This window comes from Musa acuminata, chromosome BXJ2-1 (assembly GCF_036884655.1).
Source record: "Musa acuminata AAA Group cultivar baxijiao chromosome BXJ2-1, Cavendish_Baxijiao_AAA, whole genome shotgun sequence".
NCBI lineage: Eukaryota > Viridiplantae > Streptophyta > Magnoliopsida > Zingiberales > Musaceae > Musa > Musa acuminata.
Window position 1 is genome coordinate 39,142,031 of NC_088338.1, and position 20,040 is coordinate 39,162,070.

At 34.0% G+C, this 20,040-nt stretch overlaps 1 protein-coding gene across 1 annotated transcript; it reads right to left on the reverse strand.

Moving 5' to 3' along the window:
• Positions 1–16,508: 16,508 nt before the first annotated feature.
• On the reverse strand, positions 16,509–18,177 carry LOC135598271 (protein trichome birefringence-like 26). The gene is made up of 3 exons (XM_065091804.1): positions 17,898–18,177; positions 17,536–17,813; positions 16,509–17,469 (listed from the first exon to the last, which is right to left on the reverse strand). Exons 1-3 carry the CDS (start codon positions 18,085–18,087, stop codon positions 16,711–16,713), a joined length of 1,227 nt encoding a protein of 408 aa, XP_064947876.1. The 5' UTR covers positions 18,088–18,177; the 3' UTR covers positions 16,509–16,710.
• Between the last annotated feature and the right edge of the window lie 1,863 nt (positions 18,178–20,040).

Here is a 20,040-nt window from a genome sequence, read left to right on the forward strand (position 1 = left end):
CATATTTACATTGGCATTAGCTCACACCTATTCATGTAACATCCCATTAGTCCCACATCGGAAGTAGGCAATGTGTATGATTAGCTTATAAGGGCCTGATGAATGTATTATATTAACTCATGCTTAAGCATTTTGGTTCGTTGCTGAAGGACCAAAATGAAGTTATTGGTGGATGGATGTGTATGATTAGTTTATAAGGGCTTAAGCATTTTGATCCGTGGTTGAAGGCCAGTTGACTCATCAGAGGGTCGTGACAATTCACATCTCTACCCATCACTTGAATGAAGTACTAATGTCCATACCGACAAAAGAGAGTCTATAATTAGTGATAACTAAGTATAAGTCTCTAAAATTTTATTTAGGTAAATATGCATCATATCATGTATAACACTTTGAAATCATATGCATAAAATCTTTAATGGTGAACTCATCTTCTTATGACCTCTTAGTAATACATAATCGTGTAACAGGATAGATGCATAATAAAAAGGTAAAAATTCTACTTTAAAGTAAATTAGAATGCATCTAATCAAGAGTAGATATAGTACATGTAGTAGATAATTTTAGCACATCCTTAAACTCTCACATCACATATCATAACCTATTCATATACTTCCATACCGTACAGCAAAATATGTAAATACACTCTAACATTACATGTCATATCATATACGTGCACTCCCTGACTATATGTCATTGTATATATGTGCTCTCTCATACTGCATGTCATAATATATATATATATATATATATATATATATATATATATATATATATATATATATATATATATATACATATATATATATATATAATATATCATAATATATGTGTGTATTATACATTATAACATATCTGTGTGTTCTCACACTGCATATCATAATAAATATATGTACTTCCATACCACATGTCATAATATATATATATATATATATATATCTCATATTATAAAATATCTACATACTCTCCCACCACACATCATAGCAAATATGTATACTTCTTCATCATAGCAAATATATATATATATATATATATATATATATATATATATATATACAATACATTATCATCGTAATTTTTCTATTTTTATTTCTATGCAATACATATATTAACATCGAGCTTATACATATCTCATGGCAATTGTATTATTCAAAACATATTTTCTAAAATAGATTATAAATGTAATAATCCATATAACCACTATTTAAATGTTACTTAAGCTTATACTTATCTCGACTCAAAATGAATATGCCAGCAAAGGACCATAGTCCTCAATAATCGCATATGCTAGGGAATTGTAAACCTATCAAATTTAGAAGATAAGGTCATGAGTTATTTTAATAAAGAACTTTATATCTTGAATCACTTATTACTCCTAATGTAAATAATAATTTATAATAAAAGTTTGGTGAAATTTCCTCTGAATTAGATTATACCCAACCTATATATTTATCTAACTTCTAAATAAGACCCATAGGGTTTTATCGTAGAAGAAGAGGGAGTAAAGGAATGATCACTTCGAGGGGATCAGCCTCCTAGGGTTTGTCAAAAGACTGAAATAATATTTTATTTATAGTTGAAAAAAATAGATACATTCCTATTTATAGAGTTCTACCCTTGAGTTGATATGGACTTGGACTCTTAATAAATAAATAAATATCAACTAAACTCATATCCAATTGTTACTGAACTAGACAAACCTAATAAAATATTATTCAAAGCTCAAAAAATAAAAAGATCCTAACAATTCCTCCTCCTTCAATTCAGCTTTGTCCTCAAGGCTAAGCAACATCAAATTCTAAAAATTTCTCTTTTAGTGCACTGTAGGACTCCCAAGTGACGTCTTCCTTTGGTAAGTTGGCCCATTGCACTAGCACTTCAGTCATAGGATGTCTGTAGTATATTATAACTAGTCGATCAAGTATGACTTGTGGTTAAGCTTGAACTTCCCTAGTAGCTGAGATGTCTAGCAAATAGTGTTGCACTATCTTATTTTCACCCAATTTCTTCTTAAGGTAGGAAACATGAAAAACTTGGTGTATCTTAGAGCTAGCAGGCAAATCTAGGTGATAGGCAACCAGTCCAATGCATTCTAATACTTATAAGGCCCAAAATATTGAGGAGATAACTTCATAGAAGATTGGACTTTTATGGAAGTTTACTTGTGGAGCTGAAGATGAAGGAAAACCCAATCACCCATGGTAAATTCTCATTCACTTTAGTGTTTATCAGCTTACTATTTTATTCTTACTTGTGCAGCTTTGAGGTTATCCTTTAAAAGTTGATTAATCTTATTTCTATCAAGCAATTTCTTATCCACTTGATCAACTTTAGAAGAACCAGGTATATATTTTGTAATTATAGGTGGGGGTCGACCATAAATTGCTTCAAAGGGAGTCATTTTAATAGAAAATGGTAGGAGGTATTATACCACCACTCTACTTAAGGAAGCCATTTAATCCATTCATTTGGCTTGTCATTGGTAAAGCATCTGAGGTAATTTTCCAGGCACCTATTTACCACTTCAGTTTGCCTATCTATTTGTGGGTGATAAGCAATGCTCATATTTAGCTAAGTACCCTATAAATGGAAAAACTCTATCCAAAAGGAGCTAGTAAAAACCTTGTCTTTATCACTAACAATAGAATAGAGACTCCCATGTAATTTAGTTATGTTCTCCATAAAAATACGCGCAACACTTACAAGGATATCGTAAAGCACAGAAATGAGTATACTTTGTGAGCATATATACAACTATAAGTATAGTACTTTTTTCTTGTGATGGTGGGAGTATGTCAATAATGTCCATGGATATGTCGGTCCAAGCAATATCAGGAATAGGGAGGGGCTAAAGCAAACATGGGGTGGCTACTGTCTCCATTTTGTGGCGTTGGCAAACATCACATTTAGTAACAAATATCTTGATAAAATTTTTCATAACTTTCTAGTAAAAAAAGTTGTCGGACTCATCTATAAATGCGGATAAATCCGAAATGACTATCAATTAATGATGAATGAAACTCCTTTAGAATTATCCCATGGCAAGAAGAATGTAGTGCTACAACTATTCGGCCTTTATAGTGCAAGTCCAACGAATCCTAACTATAATTTGGGATAGAACCTAGAGCTTCTTCTAGTCTTTTAATAATATTCTGGATCTCAAGATCATCTGACCATTCCCTCCTGATAACTTCCAAAGTCTCACAAGTAGGAATAGAAATAACTACTAGTTCAACTTGTTCTAGAAGGCATGAGAGTGCATCTGCAACTAGATCCTCACTCTCTTTTTTATAAATAATCTCATAATCGAAACCTAGTAACTTTGTAACCCATTTCTACTTCTCTAAAGAAGAATTTTTATTCTAGAAAATATTTGAGACTTTCCTGATCAGTGTATATTTGAAACAACCGACTAATTAAGTAGAGTCTCCACTTTGTGACTGCATATACAATAGCTGGCATCTCCTTGTTATAAATATATAAACTTATATGAGAAGGGGAAATAACCTTACTAGCATAAGTAATTGGCCGACCTTCTTGCATTAATATAGCTCCTATACCTGCTCCAGAAATATCAAACTTAATTACAAATAACTTGTTAAAATCGGGTAGAGCAAGCACCGATGTAGTAGTCATTGCAATCTTCAAGGAATTAAATGCTTGAGTTCTCTTATGATCATTTGAATGCATCTTTCTTCAGAAGTGATGTCAAGGAGACACTGATTTTGCTATAATTCTTCACAAACTTTTAGTAATAGTTTGATTCCAAGTGTTGAATCTCGAATTTTGATGATAAAACCAATTGATAATTATTTATGATTTAATCTGCATTTTGAGTGACGCAGGATGCTTCGATCAGGATGAGACAATTAAAGCAGGAAGAATCATGTTCTGCCAGAGGAAAACATGTCAGAAGATTGGACGTCGGGCCGGGGGATTGGTCGACATATCAATAGAAGGCTTCGAGCCATAGATTCGGGCATCGGGCCAAGAAGAATGGATATTGCGCTAAGGATATCGAAGTTGCGGAGTTAACTGGCCGATTGGGCAATAAGCCGTAAGAGAGGACGAAGCGCCGAAGAATCGGATGAAGCGTCAAGGGACCAATGACATACCGGACAACATGATTAATGCTTAGTATTAATTGTCTAGATTAAATTATGTTTTTACTGCTAGTCATAGGTGCCCGGTAAGCCAATCACATAAGTGATGACACGTGTGACTTGATATAGAATCTTTTTGCTTATTATATTTTGGCGTATATCACTTTATAACTATTGCATATGTGCATATATATATTGTGATGTCCTTGGATTTGTGCAATGGGAATCGGATCGTGATGAGATCACGATAATGAGATCGATTCACCTTTAAACACATATCCTAAATAATCCCGGTCATAGGTTACTCGAGAGGGACATCGTGATAACCGGATAGACTGGTGTGTTGTATACCCGTCCATATGATGGATGCAGCTGGTCTCATAGCTGCTCGTGTAGGGATACTAGGGATATAGTACAAGTGCTCATTGGAGAATGAGTTCACTGATTGATCCGCTTACGGAATGCTGGATGGTTGATGATGCCTTATTGTCAAACAGCGATTCCATAGTCCTAGTGGTGTATCTGGTCCTTAGACTTGAGACACCAAGGATGTCCTGTATGAGTGCTCCACTCTTTGATACCAGACTTATAGGTTTGGCTGTCCCAGATCTAGTACAGCTGGTCATTGGGAGTGGTAGTCGACCTTACGAGGGCTATTGAGTGTCGATAGATGATCATCCACTCTCGGCGTCATGAGAGGAATATCCCATGTGTTTTTGCTCAGACAAATCCCTGGCCAGGGTCATTCCGGTTAAGAGAGAAAGAGTTCTCCGGGAGAATCCGATTAGAACGAGACTCGAGTAGAAATCATATGGGTCTGACAACACCATGCTCGATATACGGTCTCTGGGATATTAGATGGATGAGGGACTATAGGTACATGGTAACTGAGGACAGACAGGTCCAATGGATTGGATTCCCCTGTATCGTCTGGAGACTACGGCGTAGTGGCCTAGTACTTCCGTAGTCGATGACTAAGTGAATTATTACAGAGATAATAATTCACTGAGTTAGAAGGAGTTCTGACAGGTATGACTCACGGCCAGCTCGATATTGGGCCTAGAGGGTCACACACATATGGTAGGTATTGCGATGAGTAGAGGTTCAGATATGAGATATCCGACGGAGCCCTTGTCTTATTGGATGCAGATCCAATACCCACTAGGGGAGGACCCATTAGGGTTTGACAGGGGATCTCTATAAATAGGAGGGATTCAGAGCCTCATAGGCTAGAGCCTTTGCTTGCCTTTCCTATTCTCCTCTCCCTCTCCACCTCAGAGTAGGCCTGGAGTTTTGAGGAGCGTCGTCGCAACCCTGCTGTGTGGATCACCGCTAGAGAGGAGAACGCTTGACCTCCTTCACCCTCTCCTAAGGATCTGCAAGGAAACAGGGATATACGATCTCCCTAGGTAACACAATCTACTCTACACGCAGTTTTGAGTTTCGCGGATTTTGCGCACCAATCTTCGCACGACGACGAACATCTTTTTGGGAATCGGGGATTTTATTTACTTGTTCTTCCGCTGCGCATGTGATGTCGCCCCCAAATGATTTCCCAACATTTACATGTGCAGGATTAACTACGATAGCAAGGAATGAAGCAAAATTAAGTCCCGGAGTCAAGGACACGATTTCATTGGGAGTTCAAGAGTTAGTTAGAAGTTCGGATGTTAGTCGGAAGTTCTGTCAGAACCAGCCGAGAAGTCTCAGAGCTTGCCAGAGAAGCTCATTAGAACTCGCCAAGAAGATCATCGTGAAGTCCAGGAGCTTGCTAGGAGTCCGTTGGAATATAGTTGAGAGATCATCGAAAGTTTGCCGGAAGATCGCCGGAAGCTCACCGGAAGAAACTAAACTTACAGAATTGTTTAGCTTAGAATATGTCTTAAGAATCATAGTTAGCACGTAATTGAGTTTGGATTTAGGCCAACCCAATTGGGGGCTAGTTGGGCCCATGTAAGGATTGTGTTGGGCCCAATGAGAGGCCCAAACAATCCCCCAAGAGATGACATCGTCGTGACATAGTCTCCGAGACTATGTCAGGCGGTGGTACCACTAGTCTGGGCAGTTGTACCACCCCTAGTAGGGTTCCAGGCGGTGGTACCGCCCAGCACAGCCTCCCAAGCGATGGTACCGCCCAGGTTGGGTGGTGGTACTACCCGTGCCTCGGAAACCCAAGATGAGATGTTTTTAGGCTCCAAGTTTGAATCAACTTGAAGCCTATAAATACCCCTCTCATCCCTGGTTAAAAGACATAAGCACGGAGAGTTTAAAAGTGAAGAAACACTACTGCAATCTCTTTAGAAATTCCCTCCTCCACTCTAAGTTTAGAATTATGTAAGAGAGGAGTGAGTGCTTGTAAGGGTTGTCTCCTAAACCTTGTAAGGGTTGTCTCCTAAACCCATGAAAAGGAGAAGAGGGGTGTAAGAAGGAGGTTGGTCTTTGCCTATTAAAGGAAGATCGATAGTGGATGCCGATGACCTCGACGGAAGAGGAATCGGTGAAGTGGATGTAGGTCATGACGATTGAACCACTCTAAAATCTGGTTTGTATTTTACTTTGAGTAATTTATCTTTACTGTAAACCTCTTTAATAGCTTACTGTCTTCAATACATTTACGAACACATGTTTCAAGTTAAGCATTTCTGAGTTCGGGTTTTATCATACGAAAGATTTTCTGAAATTGACGTTTTTATCCGCTGTACTAATTCACCCCCCCCCCCTCCCCCTCTTAGTGCCGACTCTTTTCCTAATACCAAGAACCCCTTTAAAGCTTTGATTGACTTCAGAATTGGCCAGTATTTATCACTTGGATTTTTGAAGGATCAACTGCAATACCCTTTTGAGAGATGATATGGCTGATATACTCAACCTTTAGTTGCCTAAAACTACACTTGGATTTCTTAACAGAAAGATAATTATCACAAAGAATAGTAAAGACAGTTCATAAATGTAATAAATGATTCTCTAACATGAAACTTGAACTTCTATCTTAGTCGGTGGTTGCTTTCGATGCTAGTAGCAGAGAGGGGAGGAAATAGCAACGACCGATAGCTACGATAGAAGATGCAAAGGTTGCTCTGTTTTTATCACACTACAGAAGGAAACATTGGCGGCGCCTAGGGATCGTGAGCGGTTGAGGAAATAGTGATGATTGTGTTAGTTGTTGTCGATGCCGGTGGAGAAGAGGAAGAAACAATGATGATGGCATGAGTAGTTGCTCTGTTTTGGCCACCGCAAGGTGGGAATATTGTTACCGAGGTCAAGAGGCAACAGTGGTGGCACGGTTGGGAGTAGCGTCGTCGAGGGCTAGGAGCAACAAAGGGTCATCGAGGGTAGGAGTGATGAGGCGGGTGGTCCGTTGGCCAGAAAGCAGTTGTGGCGGTCCTTTCTCACTCAAGCAGGAAGGGGCATGGCTACCGGCTTCACTTTTTTTTTTCTCTTTTTTTTATTTTTTTTAGTTTGAGATGATAATAGCTACGGCGAAGTGTTATGAGAAATTGTAGCAAGAACACCGAGGATTACTACTCTGATACCAAATGATAAGACTCCTAGGGTTTTATCATAAAAAAAGAGAGAGAAAATGGTTGATTACTTCGAGGGGATCTAACCTTCTAGGATTTGTCAAAAGATTAGAATAATATTTTATTGATAGCCGAAAAGAAACAGATACATCCTTATTTATAGAGTTCCGCTTTTAAGTCCATTAGGACTTAAACTCTTAATAAATAAATAAATATCAACTAAACTCATATCCGATCAAAATGAAATATTATTCAAAGCTCAAAAAATATTATTCAAAACTCAAAAAATATTATTCAAACCTAAAAAATATTATTCAAAACTAAAAATTAAAAGGAACCTAATACTTCCATCATTAATTTTGTAATAATTTAATATATAATCGAATAACCTAGTTACTACTAATCCAGCGACTATACGATTCAGTGAAGTAATATTACTTCACTATTATTGTTACCAAACTATCTTGTGTTGTAAAATTTAGCAAGAACTCAAGAAATAAATAAGACAAAACATATAAAAAATCTCAGCTCAAAATAGAATCTCAGCTCAAAGTCTTTTAACACATATCAAAAGCATAGGAGTTAATTGTATCTCTAAGCGTGCCCTTAGCTAGAACAAAACTCTCCATTAAGAAAAAAAAAAAAAAAAAGGAGATTTTGTATTCCTTGGCTTGACAAATCCATTATTCTAAGCACAAATTTGGATTTACGTTATTTAAGAAGAAGCCATGAGATCCTAACATAATCATACATAGCATATCAAAATCAGATCCTAATTTGAACCTTAAGTTATTCAAAATCATCCAAAAATAATAGCTTCTAAACTATTAAACTAAAACCCTAGGTTATATCTAGGGAAGGGTTAGGTTTTATTACTTTGTTATTTCTTAGAACTAGGATTCTTGGCTCAACAAAGAAATTGGTTGAAAAATTAGGGAAAGTGGTTATGACATAATAGTGGTTAATGGGATATCTTGATGAGTTTGGCTAAAACCATTAGGCATATCTCATTTTCTCTAGCATACATCTTATCGAAAGGACTGTACCTTTGTGTTACAAACATACTTTTAAAAGAATAGGTTTTACCGCTTGTATATATACTTCAAATATCGTTTCAAAGAACTTTGCGCATAATATTTTTAAAAACATATACTATGTTTAAGTAATGATAACATATACATGTTATTTATATTTCTATTGACATGGTAGATGTGGTTTTATATGTGTGAATCTTAAGCACTACAATATGGATGTCATAATTATCACTAGTAATAATAAAGTAGAGATTTCAAAATTTTATGGTGATCTTTCTTTTCTATTTGAAATGAATATTTCGAGAGAGCTTTATATTTTTCTTAATATAGAGGTAATGTATAAAAGAAAAAATATTTGTATCTCAAACAAACTTTGCATAGAAGATTATTGAAAGGTTGAGAATAAAGAAAAATAAGAAAGATTTCATTCATCTTAAGGCCAATATTTAGCTAAGTTATAATGATGGCAAGGTTCTTTCTAGTCCTTGATCTTTTTGTATTCTTGTTGATAGTCTTATCCATTTAACAATTACGAGATAAGATATTATATTTTTAGTTAGTTTTGTTGGTTGTTTTAAGTATTATATATATATATATATATATATATATATATATATATATATATATATATATATATATATATATATATATATATATATATATATATATATATATATATATATGAATTCTACACTTCACTTAGGATTATTCTACTAGAAGAGTATTCAAATTGTATGATTATACGTATTTGATTTGGGAGTGATATGGATAATTGTATATCTACCTCTAACTATATTTTTTTCATATGATTTTACCTGTATCTCATGATATAGAGAAGAATATTTAATCCCCCTTTTCTACAACTGAAGCAAGCAGAATATAAGATTTTTATTTGCTTCTCAAGAGTATATATGACTAAGGTGTGTAATGTAGGATGTTTGCTATCAAATTATCCTACCTAACTTGGTAATTTACATGAGAAAATTATTTAAGACTATATATCTTTCTCGAAATAAACGATTTAGGTGTAGGAGCGATCGTCAACCATATCAACACCATGTTCAACATTGGATTGGAATTGCTTATGTTCGAATTAATAACGACTCGCTTGATTATGCATTTGTTAGTAATAATGGATCCATCAAATTATTATGAGTTAATTCTTATGATAAGGTTTATCTATTTTTATTTTATGATTAAAAAAAATTGTTATACTAAAAAAATTATTGTTGGCTCAAACTCGCCATGTCACTTGACTAGATATCTTGTGTCATAAAAAAAATCTTGGCATCATTTCTAACACACATTGAATACTAATCTAGTCTAGCAAATTAAGGTGCTCACAATTACAAATCAAAAATTCCTGGTGCATCTACTCGAGAGAATTGCTCTTGCCAATTTTCTTATAAATAATTTTCCTATGTTATATTAGAAATTAATTGATACAACTGGTAATATTATATACTTTTATAAGATAAACTAAATCCAGATCAGAGTTGAGAATTTTTAGTGAGAGGTGAGGGTAGATCAGGGTAGAATCCATTTGTGGGCCTCAAAGTGGGCCTTCAGTTTGGGCTGAGCCCAATTAGCTTGATAAAAGGATCGGATTCGGAATTCCATGCATTTCTTCTGCATGTTACACTCTCAAATTGTAATTCGTATAAGATTTCCTCGTACATAATCATATAATTGTTATCTAACTATATATATTTAATTCCATGAATTCATGAAAATATCAATACCATTTCTTTCTTGTATTCAGACGCTAAAGCTAGCGGGAGCCAACCTTAAGCCTAGCGAATACTATTATAAGAGGCTTATTGTCTCATCGCGTTTACGGAACCAATCTGCAGTTATCATTAAATTAAAATAGTATGATTCTTACGAGGAATTTTCTATCCAATCATACGAGATAGAAAGGATGTTTTTAAGATACTTTTAATTTGAATTTTTTTTTTTTTTTTATGTCTCCAAGCTTTCACGTTTGCACTCTCTTCAAATACAATACAACTTTCAAGATAAAAGACTATTCTATCCGATCATCTGAAGGATCTTTTTTCGTGTGTGTGCATATTAGAGGGGATAAAACCTTAAAATCCTATTTGAATTCTTAATTTGTCTCTCTAAGCTGTCACGTTTTTACTCCCTTCTTCTTATGTAATCGAATTTAAGATACACCTCCAATGAAAAAGAAACGTTCTAGTGCTTAACAATGGCCCCACAATCCTTAGAAGCTTTTCGGTGCAATCTGATTTATGATATTTTTATAAGCATAAAAATTATAATATGCTGTATTAAATATGAAAATAATCTTTTTATGTCAGATTTGAAATTAAATAATTAGATCAGATTTAACGATACGTACATTTTGATACCATCTGAAAAAAGATCTCTGTTTGATCTATTAAGACACCGTCTTTAGATCCAAGATCGCTGTCAATCTACAAAGAGGAATTAGATTCTTCTCCTCTCTTCTCTCTAGAATTTCTTCCATCAAGATTATTTTCTAAAGAATCCTATAGATTTCTTTTCTATTGATCAGTATATTTAATCAGAATCCAATTGATTATATTATATATATCCTATTTAATTATAAAGGACCATAAAATCTAACAGTTTTCGGAATACTAAAACTCGAGAAAAGGAGTTCATATCCTTCTATCTGAATGAACGATTTTAAATATAAACTCACCAATATATATATATATATATATATATATATATATAAAAGATTTAAGAACATTGGATGCTCTACTCTTCTTTCCTTGGTCACCTTATGGAGAAAAGGTGGAAGACAAATCTGACGCGCATAATGAACCTTTTTTGTGGTTGCTTAACCGAGTTGTCATCACATGTATGATACACAAGCATTCAATTCAATGGATCCGAGGCTTCTCCTCGTCACCCCATCGCTGGAAGCTGATACTGCAAATTAATTCATTTGGCCCATTCAATAATGTTCTTACCCTTTTAGAAGCAATAATTGCACTCGGTATAAGTTTCCGCAGGTTTTGACTCTCTCACCTCTCGCTGCTACTTGCTAGTAATAAATTATTGCTTTCGTAGAAACAAAAGCAATTTTAATCATTACTCTTAGAACCATTATATTAATAATACTAATAAATTATATTAATCAAAAGAGGATTTTGGATAATACAATTCGAAGGTGATAGTCATGTCTATCGGAAATCTCATTCAGAATAATGAGGTATTATTTCTCCTTTGAGCATGATTCTTATGAAATTAATGAGGCATCCTTTAGCTCTCGAGCGGTAAAATAATATATAAAATCAGTCTTAATGAAAAAAAATATTGGTTAACATGGAAAAACTTATTGAGTAAAACTAGTTAACTATCATACTATTTAATTGAATCAAAACGAAACTAAATCAATAATGAATTACATGTTAGAATTAAGAGGTGAAATTTTGAGGTTTTACTCTTATAGTTTCTCTAACAATAAGCACTTACATTTGATGTTCCTTTGCCTACTCCTATACTCCTCATCTTTTAGTGTTCTTATGGTCAAGTTTCTCGATTGATTTAACACCCAAAAAAAAATTAAATAGTTTTCATCGATAATCAAGAGAGTTATTTTATCACTCGTCCTCTTATATTCAGTGGGACGGACTACACGTATTGAAAAATACGAATGAGGATTTTTTTAATTTCTATGGACTTTGATTTATGGAATATTATCGAATGTGATTTTCAAAAATCCTCTAGACGAATGAATGATCTAGAGAAAAAAAAATCATCTTCTTTAATGGCTAAAGATATGAATACTTTATTTTATACTTTAGATAAAAATAAATTTAATCATGTTTCTAAAATTATACATGATATTTGACACATGCTTAAAATTATATATGAAGGCATAAGTAGAATTAAAGAATCTAAGATCAATATTTTAGTACATAATTTTGAATTGTTTCAAATGAAGTCAAGCAAAACTATTGGTGACATATATACCTATTTTATAGATGTTGTCAATGATTTGAAAGCTCTTGGTAAATGTTTTACTAATCTTGAGCTTATTAACAAAATTTTAAGATTCCTTCCAAAAAGTTAAGATCCAAAACTAATTGCTATTGAAGAAACAAAGGACTTCAATAATTTTTCTCTTGAAGAACTTATAGGATCATTAATGATCTATGAAATAATGTACAAGACACATGATAAACATGAGAACAACCTTCTAAAGAACAGGAAGGATATTATACTTAGAACAAAAGAAGACCACTTGAGCGAAAGCTCAAGTGATGATGATAACTAAGCACTCCTTATAAGAAAATTTAAAAAATTCATAAAAAGAAACAAAACAAATCAAATAAGATACTATGAACAAAAACAAACTAAAAAAGGACATAATTATATACTATGAATATAAGAAGCCGGGGCACTTCAAAAGTGAATGTCCATAACTGAAGAAGAAGATGCTAGCACAAAAGAAGAAGAAAACACTCAAGGCAACTTAGGATGAATCAAGTGCATCAGAAGATGAGAAACAAACTAATGAAGATAAGGTGACAAATTATGTTTTAATGACTCTCAACGATAAGATATGTCTACAATCAAAAGCTAGGAATAGGAGATAATATCTTAATAGCAGATGCTCGAGGCATATGACCGAAGATCTAACACATTTCTCTAAGCTCACTTGCTAAAACGAAGGATTTGTCACCTTTGGAGATAACAACAAAGGAAAAATTATTAACAAAGGAAATATAGATAACAAATTAAACATCTCGATTGAAGACGTTTTATCAGTAGATGGTTTAAAACATAATTTATTAAGCATTAGTTAATTGTATGATAAGGGTTATAATATTAAATTTGAATCTAATACTTGTATTATAGAGATACTACACAAAAATAGATCTATGATTGCTTTAAGGACAAATAATGTGTATACTATTGATCTTGATGATTTTTGTGATGAAATTTGCTTTTCGATTTTAAATAATGATGCGTGACTTTGGCATAGGAGATTAGGTCATACAAGTATGAAATTAATTTCATAAATTACAACTAAGAAACTTATAAGAGTTATGCTTAGAATTAAATTTGTCAAAGATAAAGTTTGTGATGCATACCAACTAGGTAAACAAATAAAAAGTAACTTTAAATTTAAAAATTAAGTACCTCTAGACCCCTACAATTAATTCATATGAATTTATTTGGACCAATTGATATCACAAGTCTGGGAGATAGTAAATATACTTTTGTGATTGTTGATGATTATAGTAGATATACTTGAACATACTTCTTGGCACATAAAAGTGATTGTTTTAAATATTTTTCAAAGTTTTGCAAATAAGTTCAAAATGAAAAGGGTTTTATGATTTCCTTTATTTGTAGTGATAATGGTAATAAATTTAAAAACCATGATTTTTAAGATTTTTATTATTTAAATGGGTATAATAATAATTTTTCTACTCTAAGAAATCAAGAATAAAATAGAGTTGTTGAGAGAAAAAATATGAGTTTATAAGAGATTGCAAGAACCATGCTTAATTAGCATAGCCTACCTAAATATTTTTGGGCCAAAGCCATTAACAAATATGTTATGTCATGAACAGGGTTATCGTGAGACTACTACTATCTTAAACTCTTTATGAATTATGAAATAATAAAAGATCTAATATTTCATATTTTAAAGTTTTTGATTATAAATGTTTTATTTTAAATGAAAATGATGTCTTAGAAAAATTTGATACAAAATCCGATGAATGTATTTTTTTTTTATATTCCTCTTTTTCGAAAATTTATCGAGTTTTTAATAAAAGAACTTTAGTTATTGAGGAATCCATCCATATTGTTTTTAATGAATTTTTTAAATTTAAGAAAATTAATTTTGATGATGATTTTAATTTTGACACTTTAAATTTGAATGAAAATTCTCCTCTCTCAATCAGCTTGGATGCAACTACTTTCAAAAAAATCCTTACACAAGGAATGGAAGTATATAGATGCTCATCCTAAAGAGTTAATCATTAAAAATCAAAAGGTGTTCAAACTCGTTCTTCATTTAAAATTTTTTATGCAAATGCTGCCTTTTTGTGAACCAAAATACATTAACAATGCTCTAAAAGATGACTCATGAGTTTTTGTAATGCATGAAGAGTTAAATCAATTTGAGAGAAATAAGGTATGGACACTTATTCCTAGACCTAGTGACCATCTTATAATTGGCAGTAAATGGGTCTTTAAGAATAAACAAGATAAATTTGATATCGTAGTTCTAAACAATGTTAGATTAGTAGTCAAAGGTTTCAACTAAGAAGAAGGTATCGACTATGAAGAAACCTTCGCTCCTGTGATAAGATTTGAATCCATAAGGATACTCCTTGCCTATGTTGTAATAATTTTAAGTTATTTCAAATAGATATCAAAAGTATTTTTCTTAATGACTTTATTTTCGAAGAAGTTTATGTTGAATAACCACCTAGATTTGAGAATATTTTTTTTCTGAACCATATCTATAAGTTATCTAAGGCTCTCTATCGATTGAAACAAGCCCTAATGACTTGGTATGAGAGACTTAGTTAATTTCTTATTAAGAATAATTTTTTGACATGCAAGATCGATACCACATTATTTATTAAATATTTTAAAAATAAATTTCTTATTATTTAAATTTATGTTGATGATATTATTTTTGGTTCTACAAGTGAATATTTGTGTGAATCTTTTACTAAAAGTATGAGCCAAGAATTTGAAATGAGTTTAATGGATAAATTAATATTTTTATTAGGTTTACAAATTAAGCAACTAATTGATGAAACTTTTGTTATTCAAATTAAGTATGTTTTAGATCTATTAAAATGATTATAGTCTTCCTATTTAGTATAATGTAATCGACTTCGTCTCAATTTAAATTAGAGCATTGATTATAGTGTGATTTTTCCAGAATTTTTTTATATTTTATGTATTTTTCAATCGGTGTTTCCCATTTTATTTTTTTTTCAAACAGTATCCTTATTTTTTTAAAAAAAATTATATTATCTCTTAAAATATTTTTTGCCTGTTACAATGTTTTATCTGTCATAGTATTTTTAGTCTGTTATAATATTTTGACTACCACAATAAAAATATTATAAAATTTATTTAAAAATATTATAAATGATCTAAATAGACTCCTAACATTAACCACACTAACTACAAGTCTAAAAATATAATATTGTAATGATCTATGAGCAATGGCAATTAAAGTGATACGTCGCTTACAATGTTTTTCAATAAAATTTATAGTGTTTTCAATAAATTAATAAAGTACTATAAATTCTATTGAAAAACAATGTAAATAGTTGAAAATTCATGAAAAGAAATGGGTGAGAAAATTTGACAAAAAAACTTTTGAGAGGTTTTCTTTAAATTAGTGATATTGTTTGAAAAAAAATAAAAGAGAGGTACCTTTTAGGAAATATCCAAAATATGAGTATTTTGTAGAGAAATCATCCTATTTTGTAGAATGTAATCAACTCTGGTCTCAATTTAAATTAGAGCACTGATTATAGTGTGATTTTTCTAGAAAAAATTTATATTTTTTGTATTTTTCAATCCGTGTTTCCCATTTTATTTTTTTCAAACAGCATTCTTGTCTCACTTATAATGTTTTGCAAGGTTTATATATATATATATATATATATATATATATATAAACATCTTTTTTGAGTGTTGATTCTATGAGCACGAATTGTCATCGATTGATTTTATAATAGATTATCTTGAAAAAAATAAAGCAAATTAAATAATTTGGTATGCCTTTTATTATTTTTTCATCTTTTAGAAAGAATTGGTTTGAGTGACAAAATTGGAACAGATCAACCTGATATTAACTATTCTAATCAAAATTGAGCTGAATTCATTAATATCAAAAAATGGCACTGAAATCATATTGACAAGGCTAGAATGCGTAAGCCATTCCATTGACTTCATTCTCAAGCAGCAAAGCGGTGAAGAACAAGAACACAACACTCGTTGGCCACATAAAGATCACGCCATATCTTATTCCACTATCCAAACATAGGAGAAATCATCTTCACAACATCAGAAAGCAGATCTCAGTTCTTCATCGCCCATCAGAATCTCCATAAGCATGTCATTCCAGGTATCAATTGCCCCAGGCAAGCACCAGTGAAGGCAGTCGTTCTGTGGCTTCTTGCTAATGTCAGGGTGGAATCTCCTGTAGGGTCCTGGATGCCCATCTGGCCTCAGAGTAGAGAGATGGTAAGTGTCAAGCAGTCTCAGCCTCAGCCCACTCCTCACCCCTTCCTGGAACCCCTCCTCCTCCACTTCTCTCATCACAACATCCACTGGGTCAGCAGCGTACTCACTCTCCTCGTAAGGCTTCGTTCTGTTGCAGATCCCCCCATTGTACCACATCCCATGCTCGAAGTGGGTGGGAGTCCAGGTCCTGAGAACCACCAGTGGCTTGTGCTCTGAGCTGCTCACGAAGTCCAACACAGATCGGAGTGCTCTCCGATAAGAATAGTCCATGCCGAGTTCCGTCAGATTCATCCCCGTGCACAAGTGGCAACCGACGACTGTGTTGTTCTCCCAGAATATGGTTTCTCTGAGGAACCACTGGCCACCAGAAATCATCACGTAGTCGTACTTGTGGTATTGGCTCGTCCAGGTATCGTCGAGGACGTCGAGATAAAGCTGGAGGTGGTTTTTGGAGATGGCTTGCGTAGATTTGATCAGGAAAGGAGCCCAAATCAGCCCCAGTGTGACGTTGTGAGAAGGCAGGTGCCATGTTTTGGTCTGAAATGTTTCGTCATGGTAGACCAGCACAACTTCTTCCACCTGAGAAGGGAGCAGAGACTTGAAGTCTCGAAAGCTAAAACTAAGGAGTATCTACAGTAGGAGTACCTCGGAGAGAAGGCAAAGCAATGACTCCATCTGGTTGCGGAAGACTGAATCACCCACAAATCCCAAGGATTTGTTCCTCATACGATTCAAGAACTTGTTTGCGTCGAATCGAGGCAACTCACAGCCATATGGCTTCCACCTCCATTGAAGATAGCCAGTGTCAGGCCGGCCGTTCGTCAAGCAGTCTTGATAAGAAGATATGAAGCTGCAGGTTGAGTTGCTGTAAGCTGGATCTCGAGCGTCAGGGATCCATTCTCCGGAAGAAAGATCACATTGTCCTGCATGCATCACCGTTTCAAGATCACGACCTCGATGAACTTGATCTAACAAAAAAACATTGCTTCGCGAAAGATGGTAGGTACCTGTCGAAGCGATCACGGCTAGAATCTCAGCATTCTCGGAGGAGGAGGTGTCAGCTGTAGCTGTGTACAAGAACGGTTGGTAGGACAAAGCCATGATGAGCGAAGACCCCAAGAGAATAGCCAGGAACTTGCACACACCATCACGGAAGCCAATGCATGGCTCTGCTTCAGGCTCGACTTCCTTTCCCATGGCTGGCTGTAGCGTTATGTTTCAAGGACAGAGGAAGAGAGCAGGGATACTTGACTGAGGGCTGGTTGGCTGGCTTATATCAAAAGGAAGAGGGAAGGAAAAGGAAGCAAGAAAGAGGGGAGGATCTACCTCTGTTATTTTGGTTGTAGATTTAACGTGAACAACTATACAAAAATCTGCATGCGCAAAGCGTGAGCAATTTGCGTTCTATTTCTTACAGTTTGCCCAGAGAGGCAAAATGTCTCAGAAACTGGGCCTGAAACCGACTGAAGTTACATACGGCTGTAATGCTGGGCCGAACAGTTCGCCCAGCGAGGCTATTCCTTTCATGGCTGTAATGCTGTGTTCTGAGTGCAGAGGAAGGGAACAAAGGATTGATTGGCTGGCACATAAATATAAAAGGTAAGATGGAAGGGAAGAAACCAAGAAAAGGGAGTATGGAAGAGTAGAAGAAGGTGGAGGATCTCTCTCTCTGTCTCTCTTTGTTGTTGTTTTCGTCGTGTGTTAAACGTTAACAGCTAAACAAAAATCTGCATGCGTAAAGCGTGAGGGCAAAATGCATAAGAAACGGAGCCTGCCGCTGGAGGTGGTGAGATGACTGAAGTTACACACGCCATGGTTAAGCTGATGCAAAGGTAAGATGTTGGTGAGAGGAACTGTAGCTTCATATGTAGTAAGTTCCCTTTGATTGAATGAGAAATTACTTGGGTAGATTAGCAGTACCTGTCTCCTATATACACTGAAAGAAATGAGAGCCTTCCCCTAGCAAGAGACATCATGCCTCGAAAGAAAATAATAATAGGGTCAAACACTGACTGTAAATTCTCTCTTCCGTTCCACCTCGAGCTCACGTAGCTCATTCTTCGGTGGATGTGTCTCTTGACCCGAGCAACGTTATCGGAAAACTCGAGTGCCCGTTAATTTGCTTGTAGACGATCCCACACGAAGAATAATCGACACAAACCTATTGATTTGATTACTTGGATCTACAATTAGTGCTGCACATGGATACCCAACAACAATTAACTGGCGCCAAAGAACTCAACGTTAGTCCAACCGAAAACACCAGTGTCTGCAGCGCTAGAGGCACCAGAGTGCCAGCGTCAGCGTCAAGCACCTCCACTGACGAGGTTGTGTGAGGAGTTAAACAGTGAGAAAAGAGCTTTGATAGCTATTTATATACATTAGCAAAGAGGATTTTCCTCAACTGCTCAGAGATTTCTTCGTGCAGTTAAGGAAATCTTATCTGCTATCAAAACCATCAAAAATTTACGAAAACCTTCTAGTATTCTATTATCTCAACTCAATCCTTAAGATTACAATGAGTTATAAATTAACTTAAAAAATTTATATAACAATATGGTAATATATAAAACTCAGTGACTAATATATATATATATATATATATATATGACAAAAAGATAATAGATTATATGATCTTAAAATCAAAGTCCGGATTCAATAAATAGAGATGTCATTTCATTATATACAAGAATTATATATTTTATTTCATTACATACAAGAATCATAGATTTTATTTTATTAGATATAGAAATAATAGATGTCATTACATTAGATACAAAAATCATAGATATCATTTCATTAAAAATAAAAATAGTAGATGTTATTTTATTAGAAACACACTTAACAAGAAAGCATCATTGGCTCAAGAATAGAGTTATATTCGATATTTCTTTTGATTCATTCATAATAATAGAGTAAATAATATTTAAGAGTATATCAATGGAGTAAAGAGCATTTAGGAGCCTATCAATGATGTAAATAATATTTAGGAGAAAACATAAGCTTAAGCATCATATTTGATATTTCATTCGTTTCATTCATATTTAAAGAGCACGTAGGAATGCATATGCAAGTTAAAAAAAAATAGAGAGTGAAATGGGATCATAATATAGTATGATCTATCAATTTCTATATGACTATTAATATTAA

What these genes read in the sequence shown, in the direction of transcription:
- LOC135598271 (XM_065091804.1), bottom strand. Translation starts at nt 18,087, where the DNA reads ATGGGAAAGGAAGTCGAGCCTGAAGCAGAGCCATGCATTGGCTTCCGT. An exon ending in AGCCGTGATCGCTTCGACAG is followed by an intron (nt 17,814 to 17,897) that starts GTACCTACCATC and finishes TGATGCATGCAG; the next exon opens with GACAATGTGATCTTTCTTCC. An exon ending in TGCTTTGCCTTCTCTCCGAG is followed by an intron (nt 17,470 to 17,535) that starts GTACTCCTACTG and finishes CTCCCTTCTCAG; the next exon opens with GTGGAAGAAGTTGTGCTGGT.